Source organism: Procambarus clarkii, chromosome 61 (assembly GCF_040958095.1).
Source record: "Procambarus clarkii isolate CNS0578487 chromosome 61, FALCON_Pclarkii_2.0, whole genome shotgun sequence".
NCBI classification, from domain to species: Eukaryota; Metazoa; Arthropoda; class Malacostraca; order Decapoda; family Cambaridae; genus Procambarus; species Procambarus clarkii.
This window is the reverse complement of record NC_091210.1, coordinates 12,930,656-12,947,414: the sequence shown is the minus strand read 5'-3', so window position 1 is coordinate 12,947,414 and position 16,759 is coordinate 12,930,656. Positions and strand designations below refer to the sequence as shown.

The 16,759-nt window shown below is 44.2% G+C and overlaps 1 protein-coding gene across 6 annotated transcripts in view; it reads left to right on the top strand.

The window, feature by feature from the left end:
• The window catches only part of LOC123774404 (mucin-2), a 163,116-nt gene that overhangs the window by 138,278 nt on the left and 8,079 nt on the right, over positions 1–16,759 (top strand). For 5 of the 6 annotated variants that reach the window (XM_045768657.2, XM_045768660.2, XM_045768656.2 and 2 more), the window contains 9 exons: positions 3,671–4,349; positions 7,933–8,087; positions 8,220–10,081; positions 10,282–10,413; positions 11,091–11,276; positions 12,537–12,659; positions 13,776–14,021; positions 14,552–14,668; positions 16,332–16,595. In XM_045768657.2, the coding sequence (XP_045624613.2) occupies positions 3,775–4,349; positions 7,933–8,087; positions 8,220–10,081; positions 10,282–10,413; positions 11,091–11,276; positions 12,537–12,659; positions 13,776–14,021; positions 14,552–14,668; positions 16,332–16,595 (3,660 nt within the window). In that variant the 5' untranslated portion in view covers positions 3,671–3,774. The remainder of the gene's footprint in view (positions 1–3,670; positions 4,350–7,932; positions 8,088–8,219; positions 10,082–10,281; positions 10,414–11,090; positions 11,277–12,536; positions 12,660–13,775; positions 14,022–14,551; positions 14,669–16,331; positions 16,596–16,759) is intronic. The other variant, XM_069307819.1, reaches the window with a different exon arrangement.

Sequence of the window (16,759 nt, the reverse complement as noted above, 5' to 3'; positions counted from 1 at the left end):
GTCAGTACGTTCTTTCCTATCAGATCTGAATGTTTGGACCAATACAGTTATAACAGCAGAGATGGGGATACCTAGATCTAATTCAACTTCAAACTTGTTACACGCTAATTTAGCTGCAATGTCTGTCTCATTATGATGGGTTATATTTATGTGTGAAGGTATCCATACAAAGGAGATTCGAGACCCTTTACTCTGTGCATCAATTAGGTCATTTATAATTGGGAGTATGAGGTTCTTGCTGTCGATCTTCCAAGAGAAGTTTTCGATTGCTTGAAGAGCAGACTTTGAATCGCAGAATATTATTCCTCCTCCAATATTTTTTAATGTGCTGGTTGCTAAATGTAATGCTGCTAGTTCTGCTTGTGTGGAGGTCAGCCAGTTGTTTAACCTGACACTGACAGACTTTGTGCAGATATTATTTCTATAAAACCTACATGCCGCTGCAGTCCGTCCAGTAGAAGACTGGACTGAGCCGTCGGTGTAGACACAGTGCTCGTGAGATCTTAGACTCTCGATGGAGGAGGCAATTGTTTCAAGAGTGACAGCTTTGAGTAGAGCAAGATTCTCATTATCTTTCTTGGTGACAGGTGTGTATGATACTTGAATGGTGGGGCACAGATAAAGAGGAATATCAGAGACAAGTAGATTGCACTTAAAAGCAATGTTAAGCTTAATGAACTTCAGACCTTCACCAAATAAATCTACGGTTGTCCCCCATAACATTTCATTACATCACCGAAAATAGTCAGACAATAGTCACAACTTGTATTAAGCAAATGTTATCGCAAAATTGTGCTTACAGAGGTTGAGCTTCGGCTCTGTGGTCCCGCTTCTCGACATCCAACCAACTGGTATACAGGTTACAGAGCCTGTTGGGCTCTGTTATAGCTACATATGATGATAGTTTTGTTGTCAGGTTCCACCACCATTTTTCTCTTTATTGACTTCACATTTGTGAGGATAGTGAGGCAGAGTGGGTGGGGGATAGTGAGGCGGTGTGGGTGGGGGATAGTGAGGGGTTAATGACGGGGTGTAGTCTGATAGGGTTTAGGAGGGAGCGTAATGGTGTAGATGGTGTAACCATTCACCATCTACACACCTCATTCCTCACACCTCTCCTGTGGCTCCTCACTAATATATACATCTCAGGTACCTACAGCTGCTCATGAAATACAATTACACTGTACTCTCAAAAAGTACTTTAGAAAGGAGACGAGAGAGATACCAAATAATATACACATGGAAAATACTGGAGGGTCAGGTCCCAAATCTACACAGTAAAATAACAACGTACTGGAGTGAACGATATGGAAGAAAATGTAGAATAGAACCAGTGAAGAGCAGAAGTACCATAGGCACAATCAGAGAACACTGTATAAACATCAGAGGTCCAGTGAAGAGCAGAAGTACCATAGGCACAATCAGAGAACACTGTATAAACATCAGAGGTCCAGTGAAGAGCAGAGGTGCCATAGGCACAATCAGAGAACACTGTATAAACATCAGAGGTCCAGTGAAGAGCAGAGGTGCCATAGGCACAATCAGAGAACACTGTATAAACATCAGAGGTCCGCGGTTGTTCAACGTCCTCCCAGCGAGCATAAGAAATATTGTCGTAACAACCGTGGACATCTTCAAGAGAAAACTATATAGTTTTCTCTTTAAGAAGTGCCGGACCAACCAGGCTCTGATGGATATGTGATGATTATTGATGAAGATTAAGCCACCCAAGAGGTGGCATGGGCATGAATAGCCCGTAAACTGTCTCCCTGTTGTTTTAGCTACTCAGAACGAAGTGTCTATGTAGCACGGGCTATGGTGAGCCCGTAATGTCTCTATTGTTTCTCTTACACGTGTGTGAGTGGTTCTGGCACCACCTCGCCTCACCATGCCACAGTTAGATCATCTATACCAGGAACCTTTCCCCTCTCTGACCTACTCATAGTTTTAATAATTTCCAACCCTCTCTCTCCTCCCGTTTAGCTGACTACCTCTTCCCTTTGTTCGTTCTTATATTCGCTTCTGGTTCACTTTGGTGGACTTTAATGTTCGCTGTTCATCACTTGGGGCTACCTTCTATTTTTCCCATTTCTAAAACATTTTTAAACATTCTAAAACATCGCCCTTCTCTCTGAGCCCGTTCCTGACTCAACCGTAGTGTCCCCGTTCCTGACTCAACCGTAGTGTCCCCGTTCCTGACTCAACCGTAGTGTCCCCGTTCCTGACTCAACCGTAGTGTCCCCGTTCCTGACTCAACCGTAGTGTCCCCGTTCCTGACTCAACCGTAGTGTCCCCGTTCCTGACTCAACCGTAGTGTCCCCGTTCCTGACTCAACCGTAGTGTCCCCGTTCCTGACTCAACCGTAGTGTCCCCGTTCCTGACTCAACCGTAGTGTCCCCGTTCCTGACTCAACCGTAGTGTCCCCGTTCCTGACTCAACCGTAGTGTCCCCGTTCCTGACTCAACCGTAGTGTCCCCGTTCCTGACTCAACCGTAGTGTCCCCGTTCCTGACTCAACCGTAGTGTCCCCGTTCCTGACTCAACCGTAGTGTCCCCGTTCCTGACTCAACCGTAGTGTCCCAAAGTGACCTCCACCTTTGTTTTACCTTGTTCTTTGGTTCTCTAGGAACCTGGGATCATGTTATACTATTGCCAGACATCACAGTTCTCTGCATCTCAGAATCTAAGTCAATAGGGGAAAGAAACTGACCTCGCGACCCTGATGTTTAAAGAACGTTACCCTAGACTATACTACGGGATCACCATAGCCCGTGCTGCTTGGAACTTTTTGTTCCAGGTAGAGAATCTTAAACAACAACAACAACCTATCTTGAGGTTATCTTGAGATGATTTCGGGGCTTTAGTGTCCCCGCGGCCCGGTCCTCGACCAGGCCTCCACCCCCAGGAAGCAGCCCGTGACACCTGACTAACACCCAGGTACCTATTTACTACTAGGTAGGGACATAGGGTGAAAGAAAGTCTCCCCATTGTTTCTCGCCGGCGCCTGGGATCGAACCCGGGACCACAGGATCACTAGTCCAGTGTGCTGTCCGCTCGGCCGACCGGCTCCCTAGACTATATGAAGGGTTACAGTGTGTCAACATTACGGGCTCACCATAGACCGTGCTACATGGACACTTCGTCCTGAATAGCTAAATCTTTAACAACAACAACATGCGTCAACAAGGGTCAGATGATGTCAAGAAGTAGATTAGTGATTTTGAAAGCCACATGTAAGAGGATAGTGAGATAGATAGTGTAAGATAGTGAGAAAGTAAGAGGATAGTGAGATAGATAGTGTAAGATAGTGAGAAAGTAAGAGGATAGTGAGATTCAGGTGTGTGTGGATGGTGACAACAGTGGTGGTGAGCACACGTGTTGAGGGGGGGGGGGAGGGGGGGGGGTAGTGGGTCCACTTGTTGCTCCTCAGACCAGCTGAGGCCCCCCTACCCCCACCCCCCTCTAGCACAGCTGTTGCAACCCCTTCCTAACTTGGCCCTCCCCCACACCTGACTTCCCCTCCCCCCCCCCCAAGCCCACACCTGTCAAAATGAACTGTTGCATGGTATGTATTGATTGGGTTGCAATTTGCAATGCGGTATGCCAAGAGGTGTTTTAAGAGTGTTCGCAATGATGATGATTATAATATGTTCTTGTTGTTGTTGTTTCAGAGCCGGAGAGTCGTGGATGAGTTTGATGAGTGGTGCGGGAGGCGAGTGGTGAGGGCTGCCTGGTGAGGCCCGCCTGGTGAGGCCCGCCTGGTAAGTGGTGGGTGATGGAGGGCGCCAGGTCGCTACTCTCAGACAGACTTGAGGCTGCCAAAACGCACCTGCAGGCCCACGAGTCACCCCCTGCCCCCCCAATCCCCCCCGAGAGGGTCAGGTCCCCCCTCACCCTTCTTCCGGAGAGGGTGAGGTCGCCCCTCACCCTGCACATGGATAGCGCCACTTCGCATCTCACCTCAGTAGCGGAGAGCTTCAAGACACACTTTCCTCAAGGGTCTGATGAAACTAAGTCCCTCCTGCTGCAGGGTCTGGAGGGTACCATGTCCCTGCTGGCTGCCCGGGGCATGGAGGGTACCAAGGCCATGTACCCTCTGGCCATGGACAGCCTGAGGGCCTTCCTACCCTATGGAGGCGAGTGCGTCAACTCTTATCTTCAGGAGCGACTGGACTCGTCTCTCAAGGGCGTCCGGGAGAGGAAGGACTCGTGTACACCGGACTCTCCGGGAGATGCTAAGCGAGTCTTGGAGCACCACAGAGAGCACAGGACTCACAGGAAGGTTGCTCACAGCCCAAAATCTCAGCTCTCTAACCCTAGGCATGACGCCCATCTTGTACACGCCATCAGGTTAGTCCTAACTTAGAATTCTAGTGTCGATTGATCTTATTATCAAGACAATATTAAGTTCTTTGAGATTCACAAATGCCAAATTATGTCAAGGATTAATAACATTATGGAAATTTGATTGCTAATGTGGAGTTTTCACTCTGTGTTGAACTACTTGGGCTGGACGGTAGAGCGATGGTCTCGCGTCATGCAGGTCGGCGTTCAATCCCCGAGCGTCCAAGTGGTTGGGCACCATTTCTTTCCCTCGTCCCATCCCAAATCGTTAACCTGTGATGGTGTGGGTGCTACACCCTGGCACCCACAACAACACCCCCCCCCCTCACCCTCCAACCATTGCCCTCCACCTGTCACCCCCACAACCCTCACCCCACAGCAGTCACCCCACAGCTGTCACCCCACAGCTGTCACCCCACAGCTGTCACCCCACAGCAGTCACCCCACAGCAGTCACCCCACAGCAGTCACCCCACAGCTGTCACCCCACAGCTGTCACCCCACAGCAGTCACCCCACAGCAGTCACCCCACAGCAGTCACCCCACAGCTGTCACTCCACAGCAGTCAACCCTCACAGTCCCCCCCCCCCCACAACCCTCACCACCCCCCACAACCCTCACCACCCCCCCCCACAACCCTCACCACCCCCCCACAACCCTCACCACCCCCCCACAACCCTCACCACCCCCCCACAACCATCACCCTCCACTCCTCGCCTACACCAGTCTCTTGATGTATATATATATATATTTATCGGGTTAATTATTTTAATATGTTTCCGGCATAGAAAAAGAATTCAATTCACTTTGCTTCATTTCGCGCACAATTAATATTTATGAAACTCAAAATAGTTTGTGTATTTTTTGTTTATAAAGTGCGAGGGTGAGGGGGTGGAGTGGAGGGGGGAGGGGGTGGAGTGGAGGGGGAGGGGGAGAGTGTCAGGGGGTAGTATCAGGGGGATGGTGTGAGGGAGGTGCAAGTTACAGAAGGACATTGATAAACTCCAGGGGGGGGGGTCAAATAAATGGACACTAGAATTCAGTCCCAACAAGTGTAAGGTAATGAGAATGAAGTACAGCAGAAATAGCACCACTCCATAAAGGAGAAAATAAGGCAGAGGCAAAAAAATTACAGACCGATAGCACTAACATCACACATCATAAAAATCTTTAAGAGTGCTAAGAAGTAAGATCACAAAATACATGGAATCACAGCATCTCGACAACCCCGGACAACTTGGTTTCAGAACAGGAAGTTCTTGCCTGTCACAGTTGATGGGCCACTATGACATGGCATTAGATGCCATGGAAGACAAACAAAATGCTGATGTAATTTACACATTTTGCAAAAGCTTTCGACAAATGTGACCATGGTGTTAATGCCCACAAAATGCATTCAAAAGGAATTACTGCAAAAATAGGTAGATGGATCTACAATTTCCTGACTAACAGAACTCAATGTGTAATAGTCAACAGAATAAAATCCGGTTCATCAACCGTGAAAAGCTCAGTCCTCAGGGTACTGTGCTTGCTCCAGTACTTTTTCTCTTCCTCATATCGGACATAGACAAGGACACAATCTACAATACTGTATCATCCTTTGTAGATGACACTAGGATTTTCATGAGAGTAGAAAACAAAGGACATGGTAACCTTAAGGTAAGGAAAGGAGACCAGAAGGCATCTACATCATAAGAGGAAGGTACAGTAACTACAGGAGTCGGGAAAAAGAGAGAGAGATTTGGGAATGGATACAATCCCAATAGTAACACTAGTAGACAGACAGGATAACATCAGCAGGACATGGGATGCTGGCAAATAAAAGAACATCATTTAGACTCCTGAGACTAATGGACCCTACTACATTTAGAAACCTGTACAGTATCAGTACTCCTTCATAGCAATCTCTACAACATTTGTTAGATTAATACTGGAATATGCAGCACCGGTATGGAATTCACATCTTATGAAGCATAAGATGTAAAGAAAGCAAAATGTGAAAGATCTGGGAATTTTGTGATGATCTGGCATTTAGTGAACATAACCGAGCAAATATAGCAGCAGCCAGGAAAATGATAGGATGGATTATGAGAACGTTCAAATACAAAAACCTCACAGCAAGCAATGCTAATATTTACTATTCAAATCAATGGTGCTGTCCCGTCTTGAGTACTGATCAGTACTTACTTTCAGAGCAGGAGAGATCTCTGAATTAGAGGGAATACATAGAACATATACGACACATATACAGTAAATGATAAAACACCTAAATTATTGGGACCGTCTCATAATTCTCAAAATGTTCTCTTTGGAAAGAAGACTAGAAAGGTATTGAATAATATATACTGTACATAGAAGATACTTGAAGTCCAGGTCCCAAAGTTGTACAGTAGAATAACATACTGTACTGGAATGAAAGAGATGGAAGGAAGGAAATGCAGAATAGAACCAGTGAGGAGTAGGTGCATCATAGGCACAATCAGAGAACACTGTCTGACCATCAGAGGTCCACAGCTGTTCAACACCCTCCTAACAAGCATTAGAAATATTTCCGAAACAAAGGTGGATTTATTCAAGAGGCACTTATCTAAGTCGTTGCAAGAAGTACCGGACCAACCAGGCTGTGGTGGATATGGGGACCTGCGGGTCGCTCCAAGCAACAGCCTGTTAGACCAGGTTATCACAAATCGAGCCTGGCCTCAAGACGAGCTTGGGGAGTAGAACCCAGAACCCTCTCCAGGTATGCTCCAGGTAAATTGGAGCCTGGAGTAGGAGCATAGCAGGAGTAAATTGGAACCGAGTGCCACTTGTGTTAAAAAAATAATGTCTCTTGAAGGATATCATCATCCCAGTAGGTCTAGCCAAAGTATATTGAATCACAATTTATTTTAGTAGACCAATTTATCCAGATGCACAATACTCCTTGATGAACAGTGTAAGTTGCCCATTAGAGACTTGTGTGTATAAAAGTATGATTGCAGACAGATGTAAAGATATGTAGTAATTGCATTATTCCTCCAGGGACAACTGGCATGAAACCTCTTTACCTGTAGTTTACCTGCACTCAGTTTTGAGAATTGTTAGAATACCCAAGTGCAGCCTTGGGGGCCCAGGCTTATATAGTCAGCTGCAGCAGCCCGCAGGCCCACATCTCCACTACAACCTGACTGATCTGGCCTTTTCTGCAGAAATTTGTCCTGTTTCTAGAAAACATCCACATTTGTTCCATCAGTATTTCATATACTTGATGGAAGAAAATTTAAGAGCCACGGACCTCTGATGTTCAGTGTTCTCTGGTTGTGCCTTTGGCACGTCTTCTGTTCACTGGGTCTACTCTTTCTTACCATATTTTTCATTCCAGAAAGATTTTATTGTGCATATTTGGCACTTTTACTTTCCAATCTCTTTTATGTACAGTACAGTATATACTATATGATACCTCTTATCTCCTTTTCAGAGAGTTCATTTTGAGTGTATTGAAATGATGACAGCAATTTAGGTGTAGAAAAAAGCTGCTTATTTAACATTTTATGTGGGCGACCTCATACACACACACACTGAATATTACTTTATCAATGGTGTTCTTGCAGGGAATTACACGAGGAGGAGTTTGGTCTGGACGCCGTGCTACTGGCTGAAGGTGGCCACGTGGGTGCACACTGCGCTGTGTTGGCTGCTGCCTCACCCTTCCTCAAGTCTCTTCTCCTACATGCCAATGACCACCCTGCCATCATCTCTGTCACAGGTGCCCCTACCTCACTTTTGGTACAACTCTTTCATTTTCAGCCATGGTGCAATTAGTTTTCTTCAACTGTCATATTTTATATTTTTTATATTTTTATACATTGTAAATATTACAGCAATTCACTCCCATCAGGTACATCGTTGTCAACTCTGCAGGCATTGGTGACATGCTTGTACACAGGCAACATTCCAGCTGGTACAAGTCTTTATCATTTGGCAGAGGCTGCAAAACTTCTAAAAATGGATGAACTGAGTGCCGTCCTACAGAAAACTTTTATTGCTCAAGGTGGTTCAGTGTTAGAGTTGACCCGGCCCCTGCCAGCTTTGCGGTCTGCTTTATATGGCTCCCAGGGCTTGGCGCTACCCTTGGAGCCACGTACCGAGAAATCGGGCAAGAAAATCCGTAGCAATCGCCTGGACCAGATTCTCTACCAGAAACTTAATGTAAACCACTTGGCACCAGCTGATATTCCAGAACCCTGTCCAGTGCCTCCCCCTGATTCCTCCAGAGTGCCTGTCCTAGAATCTCCCAGAGTGCCTCCCCCAGACCACTGTGGTGGAATCTTAGGTGAGCTGTTAACTAAATCTGACCCCCTTAGGAGTGTATTTTCTAGTGGTGGCTACTCCATTGCTGACCTGGGGTTTGATTCTTCCTGCACTCCACTCAAGCCTCTCAACCTCTCCAAGCCTAACAAGAATCAGTCATCTTCCACTTCAGAAATGTCTTGTCAAACCACTTCCTATACATCTTCCACAAATTCCTCGACTTCCACTACAACATCTTGCAATACATCGGTCTCCAGTCTAGCTTCCAGTCTGGCTTCCCAGACTGACTTCGGTGTAAGTTGTGCAACCTCCCTAGCTTCTACCTTGCCAGGCAGTATGACTGGTCTTCTGCCCGCACTGACGCCCTCCAGCATCATGTCACCGTCTGCCCTTGCTTCCCTAACTTCATCTTCTGCATTAGCTTCCCTGGGAACTCAACATTCTGCATCTTCTGCTCCCTCCAAAAGCAAAAGCTCTAGTAATAGTGGAAGCAGCAGAAGTCGGAGTGGAAGCAAGAGTGGCAGCAGCGGGCGAAGCAGCAATAGCTGTCGGCTAAGCAGCAGCAGAAATTCTAGTCAACATAGCTTACCGTTGCTATATACTCTAAACAGTGGCATCATGACACCTGAAGTGGCCAACGAGGTGTGTGAACAACTCAAACGCAATCCTCAGTTGGCTTCCCTTCCAGGATTTGATAGCTTACACAATTTATCAAATTTGAGCAGCTCAGCCAGTCTTCAGAGTCTTGCTAATCTCCATAACTTATCAAGTTTACAGAGTTTCCCAACACTGTTCCCATTCTTGGCTCCCCCATCACCAGAGAGCCCATTGGTTGGAAATCAAGGCAGTTTGTCTGGAAGTAAAGATTGCCACATGTCGCCTGGTGCTCCCACAAGTGACCCTAGTCTAGCAGCTGGTACCACCTCCACTGAAGTGCCAAATGTTATGAGTCCAGCTTTAATGCCTTCTGAGGATCAGGTTGCTTTGAATTTGAGTAATAGTGCATTAACTTCCCAAAGCGAGTCTCCGAAGTCTACACAAACAGAAGAATTTAGTACTTCCATGCTTGCTCCCAGCAACAGTGCAACCCAAACTTCTAATGACACTAGCGCAGGAGTGGAAGAAAGCGATGAAGCAGCACACACAGTCCACCCGCCTCCCACTGAAATATCTACCAGCTGTCAGACTTTACTCTCGCAAAACTCCCCCGACTCTGCACTCGATGCGGACCAAAATGAAAATAGCAACACCCCCACCACTAATAGTAGTGTAGCGTGTAATATGAGCCACACTAGCAGCAATACCATCATTAGTGGTAATATGGATCCCAGTAGTCTTCCTCTTTTACTGATGAGCTCTGGAGCAAGTTTAGCAGGAATGACACAATCACAAACTGATCTGCCAACAGTTACTGATTTGTCTATGGATACCCACTGCACTACACAACAGGTGAGGACCATTTGATCAAACGTGAATATACAAACTACGATTAATTGCATGGCGTAAACTGGTATCTAAATATTTATATTCCATATATGTATCAGTATCAGTGAAGTTTTATTACAGAACCTCATTAAAGAAGAATTAGGGTAAGGTCAAGATGTAAATATTGTGACATTTATTGAATTCTTTTTGTTGTATTTTGACAGGAGCCAAGTGTGTTGTCCCCAGAAGTTATAGACTGTACAGATGATAATGGTATAGAAGTTATTGAAGAAATCCCTCCTGGCATTAACAGAAACCAAGTTCATGCCCGCAAAACCCTGTATCATTCTGGACATGTTAGTAATAGCAATATTGTACTTTTTTTTAATATATACATACCTTCTTTGCAGAAAATAATTTTGGTAAAAATTTGTGTATTGTATATGCATACATGTGAGTCCAAGGACACGAGTTCTCTCTCACTACAATGCTTCAATACTTCCTCATATATATACCGGTACATCAACATTATTTTGTTTTAATTGTGCAAGCATATGTTCATTTTTATTCTCCTGTTATCCACTTTCATGGGGTGGGAATGATTCAGTGTAGAGAAAAATGGTTAAAAGGGGTTATATATACTAGTATATACTCTACTTAATAATTCAACATTACCACATCATGGTAAAAATTGAAGGGCAAAGAGGTAGAATGTCTGGTTGACAAAGCCCGGGTGCATGGGGGAATTGTGTGAAACCTCGGTTTGTGCTACAGAGAAGCTCCGGGATCCTCGTGAGGGCAGTAGCACTCCAGGTTGCAATTCTTTTGCAATGTCGTGGTGCAGTTGACTGAGGCTCGTCTGGGATCATCCCAGATGTAGGTTCGAACCCTCATCACGGCCCTTATAGATTTGTTCATTTGATATGTCACGCTATTGTGATTTCTGTGTGTAATGACTGATAATATTTATTGTCTGTTATTAGAAGGTATGTCATTGGTATGTTATAAAATTTAATGTAAATGAATTCTACAGATGGGAAGGAAGAGGAAGGGGTGTGGAGAGTGTGAGGGTTGCCAGGTGGTTGAAGACTGTGGCCAGTGTAGATTCTGTCGTGATAAAGCCAAGTTCGGAGGACCAAATAGACTGAAACAAGTGTGTGTGTACAAACGCTGTGTACTCGCAGAGATTGAGCCAGAAGATGCAAAGAAGAGACGAAAGGTAAAGGGGAATTTGAAATATAGAAATATATTATAGAAATGTTGAAATTTTCTGGATATTATGAATGTTTTTTACATTAATATGTTATCCTAAGGTATCCCACTTACTTACCCCATTTGGTAAGATTCTGCTGTCACTGGAGGAGTAGACATGTAGTCAATCAATGTGATGCTTGATGTATGCACACCATAGAGAACCATTTAGACATTCTTATAGGACCACATTGACACTACAGAGTATTGAAGGAAATACTCCAGTTAATGTGAGTTGCACAAAGCTCAAATCATACATTCAAAACGTCTTAACAAACCAACTTCATCAACCCTAAGATGACCAAGGAGGGTCAAAGATGTTGGAAAAATCAGAAACTTCAACTATACTGTAAAGACAGCATGCCACCATTAATCTTCATTGTGTTCAAACAGCATTGCTATTTGTCGTTGATACGACATTGCGCTCCCTGATTCTGGTCTGCTACTCAAGGCCCAACTCTCAGAGAGTTCCAGTTCATTGTGATCAGCAAGCTACACTGTTCACTACAGTATATGGTACTTGCTTGATACCTGCTTGATGGGGGTTCTGGGAGTAGTTCTACTCCCCAAGCCCAGCCCGAGGCCAGGCTTGACTTGTGAGAGCTTGGCCCAACAAGCTTTTACTGAGCAGACTCACTTTATGATTGATTTCCCTTCTTCCTGTCCTTACATGTATGAAGATTGTTTCCTCATCAGGACCAGTGTGAGGTTTGGTGAAGTGGACTGTGTTGTGGAATCAGAAGGCTAGTGTAGTAGGCAGTAAACAAGCCAACCTGGTTGATACCTGGTTGATTGATACCTGACAATCTTATGGTTGCCAGTGAAAGCTTTTATAGTTTTTTTTATGATTTGAACTTCAGCATTCTGCTTTAGTTATAATGATTTCCTCCAGTGCTCCCTTGTGACTCCCTTGTGGTGGTTCCAAGGGACCAATGTCCCTGCGGTTATGTTTTATATTTCCCACGAAGTTGGTACATCAAATGTCATCATATCTGACTGCACAATTCGCTCATCAAGTGACAGCGAGATATTTCCTTATTGGTGCAACCAAATTAGTCTACTCAGAAATGCACTTTTCATATACTGTACATTCAAATCCTGTTATTTGTGATAGTTATGCTTGTAGGAAAAAAGTACTAGAATATTAACAGCTCTTTAGTTCATAAAAACATTTTATGATAGAAATGCCTCCTGAACAAGAAAAATTTATATTTAACTTTGGTTGCAGACAAGTGGAAAAAAGGGTCGTGGAAAGTGTGGAGGATGTGACGGATGTCAACGCACGAGTGACTGTAATGAGTGCTACGCGTGCCTCCACAATGCTGCAGCCCAGCCCCCGGCCCGTAGGAAGGTAAACCATTACAGTATAACTCATATGTATTATTCATTAACAGATGGTTAAGTACAGTGAAACCTCAAGTGACGAGCGGCTCCAGTTACGAGCAGGCCACTTGCAGAAAATATGTCTCGACTGACGAGCTTTCCCTCGATTAACGAGCATTCCCGCTGGTTCTCGGACACCTCCAACAACCGTGTTTTGTTGTCGTTTCGCAAGACGAGTTTTTCACATGACGAGCTCGGTGCCGGAACAGATTAAACTCGTTAATCGAGGCGCCACTGTACCTATGGAGAGTGAGGCCACTTTGCTGGGGTGTAACCTGTATGAGCCTTAAACCTATAGTCAGTGTAATCTTGCCATCAGGTTGGTATTGGTCTTGAAGGCCAGTTCTGTGATGTATTTCAGGATATAGTGTGTATATACCTATCCACTGTACTGCATTTGTCTTTTATTTGATAGATTTCCCCAATTACAGTAACATGTAAGAAAAAAAATTTTCTTTCATGAATTTATAGATAATGTAGCCAGTTCAGTAGTCTGGCTTCTTTGTGTCAGATTTATTCACTTGAACCCCAACACCTCGGGTGAGTTAACCTCTGACAAAATGAATCGTCAGATTACTGAACCAATCAGTTTTGTTTCAAACTTTAATTTTAATGTCCAGAGTACTCTCTGGACATTAAACTAGCACTAGTACCTAATACACTCTGGGCAACTTACATTGATGCCGAGTACTCTCTGGGTGACTCGCATTGATGCCGAGTGTTGAAGTAGAATTGGTAAAGGTTGGAATAAGCGAAGACCATGTCCTGTTTACTATGCAGAATGTGTAATAACGCGTCTGAAAATTTGCACCCAACCCACACATCGGAAAATAAGATGATGTTTCATTCTGGAAAGAATTTATATTTAACCATTATCATGAACATTATCATGACCATTATCATGACCATTATCATGACTTGATAATGATCCAAGAGGGAACAACAAAATGTGATCACTTCCTTTATTTTCAGATGTGTGGAGTTGGTGTTTTTATTTTATTATTAGCAAATGTCTTACATAAAGAGGTATAAGCACATACCACTTTATGATGAATTTATGATGAATTGATATTTGATGAATCAGGTGTGCGAGATGAGGGTATGTGAACAACAGCAAATGGAAGAGGTGCGCGCAGCACTCAGTGTGGCCGGGGAGCCGTCCCCGTACTCTACCGACTCGCTCATGGCCGAGACTATGGGCATTCTCTCTGGAACATCCAGTCCCACGCCAGATGGTCAGCCAAGTACACACAATGATAAAATGAAGTTAATGAGAAAAATGCTGAAGAAGAAATTTGCCCAGCCTTACAGCCGGGTAAGCCCGTCTAAGGTCGGTGGCAGCATGCAATGCTGATACTCTTTTTTTTCTTTTCTTTTTATGATTTTTGCGTGTATGAGCATCCTAACACAACTCACTAATTGAACAATATCATATACAGTACAGTACTTAGCTAATAATATTATTTTTTAAAACGACGTTTTTTTGTTTTTCCAAGCAAATTTAATTTTTATATACTGTATACAGTTTTCATCGTGGTTTTAGAAACAGGTATATCTTTACATACATACATACATACATACTGTACACAAACTTTTCCTTTGATGCATGAATCCCCCAAAATGTTCAAAACAAAGAAAATCCTTAAGTCTATAATAAACGTTATGAATGTGCATTGTCGCCAAACTAGCTACTTGCTATATAGTCGTAATGGCTTGGCGCTTTCCCCCGATAATTTCCTTCCTTTCACTTTTTAGTTTCTCACTCACCGTTCCTTCGAGAAAAAGCTGCAGACAAGGAGTCAGAACAGAAATTATGAACAAGGAAAATATAATTTGACTGAAGCTATTTCAATTTTACAGGTGCGAACCAAATACTACTGCGGGGAATGCCCTGGATGCCAGACGACTACGCCGTGTGGTAACTGTCTGTATTGTGAAGACATGCCCAAGTTTGGAGGACCTGGGCGATATAGACAGGTGAGCAGCAGGAGGGGGGGGGGGGAGGGGGAGGGACACTTTGTGGTCTGGAAATACTGTAGTGTGAGAAAGGTGGATAAAGTGAAAAGTGATATTAAGTGATGTATTACATACGCTTTGAAGAGAAAGGTACAGATGATATAAGGAGAAGAGGAGTGTATGGATGTTTTAGTTAACAATTTACATAAAATATCTATATAAACTGTGTAAACATGTAAATTATGTAAACATCCCCCCCCACCCCATGGACCCATCAAAGAGGGGCTATTGGGGGGGGGCTGACTTTTTTTGGGGCCTGTCCTTGGACTCAATGCATGGGTATTTCTAGGCAGTGTTCCAAGGTCTTCAGCCCCCTTCCTTTAGTGTTGGGGAGTTTGGGGGGGGGGGGTATCCAGGATCAATCATCCCTGGCTCTACTCAGTCATTGCAAGGTGGTTGGGTGCTAGAGTTGTTGCCTTAATTCCTTTCATGTGTAAATCTCCAATCTGTTCTTGGTCACCCAAGCAGGACATGCCAGACCTTTGAATCATTTCCTACCTCTTGGGGCTGTGGCACTTCATCCTTTGAATCATTTCCTACCTCTTGGGGCTGTGGCACTTCATCCCATGTTCAACTTTCCATACGTCTACCTTCAGTCAAGTTAATCTCAAAATAATAATAATAAATTAATAATAATCCTTCATATGGGGAATCCTTTGAATCCTCCATAGATGTTTGAGCTTTTCCTCAGCTACTCCTCCCTGTGTGTGCTTCTGGATGCTTCCCAGTATTCTACAATTTTTTTGGGTTGGCTTTCTTGTTCTATGATACACCTATAGGCCACGACTAATTTATGCTATATTCTATCTTAACATAATTGGATATTTTCCCACACATGTTCCCTCTTCTTTAGGGGGCTTGACATGCTGATTGCAATCCCTGGCCATTCTTCTGACGTTGGTGGAGCTGGTTAGGCTTTGTCTGGGGCAGGTTCCTTCCTTTCAATTCTGTGTTTGGGGTTGTGGTAGCTCTGCCCAGAATGAGCAGTGTAACCGACATTTTGATGTGTTGCACAAGACAAAATAACTTTTGTTCAAGACCAGGGGATTAAGGAGATAAGTACACAGTGCTAATCACAACTGACGAGTACATAATAAGTACATATGTACAGTACGTACATAAGTACTGACAACTGATCAACCAGGCTGTGACTCATACGTCAGGCTGCGAGTAGCCACGTCCAACAGCCTGGTTAACCAGTCCATCAACGAGGAGGCCTGGTCAACGACCGGGACGCGAGGTTGGAAAGCCCCAAAATCACCTCAAGGTAACCTCAAGGTAAGGTACCATGGTGGTGTACAGGTGGAACTAATGGGTGAACTGCTTTATGATGAGGTGGTTCATTCAGCTCTGTCTCTCTTTCTTGTTTTCTATGTTTTGTTTATCATGCCAATTGTCTGTTTTGGCTTGTCTGGTGTCCTTTTCTTGCATTTAGTGATCTAATATCCCCTGATCATTGCACCTCTGATAAGAGGGAACAGCTTTTGGCCCCTGGCCCCAATAGGCTTCAATGACTCATGTGCCTGTTGTAGATTGAATTATGTGGAGCTATCCAGGTAGCTAGCAACAGAGACATTTCATTACATTCAGTGCTGTGTTTTTAATTTTTGTTTTTATCTTGCAGAAATGCGTAAAGCAGTTGTGCGTTTATCATCCACGTCTACAAGCACTAAAGCTCTCCAACCGTAGCAAGTTGACGTACGATGAACAGCACATATCCCACGAAACGCTTTCCCATTTAGGTGCTGCTTTGACGTGCGCGGCAGAAGAAGCCATTGATTTGGGATGTGGAGACAGTCGAGAGAATTTGGAAGAGTTGGAAAGTTTAGAACCTGTTGATGAGGCTGATGATATAACAGAAGGAGAAGACAGCAATGCCACTATACATGTATGTTGGAATTTAGACAAAATATTGAAACAATACAATGGGATCAAAGCTGCACAGATACATCACATTCTTGCAGTCTCAGTCATAATTAAAATAGATTAACTTGTTTCAAATATCGGTAGAGATACGAAGTTACAGTGCACTGTGTGTATACTAGTATGTGT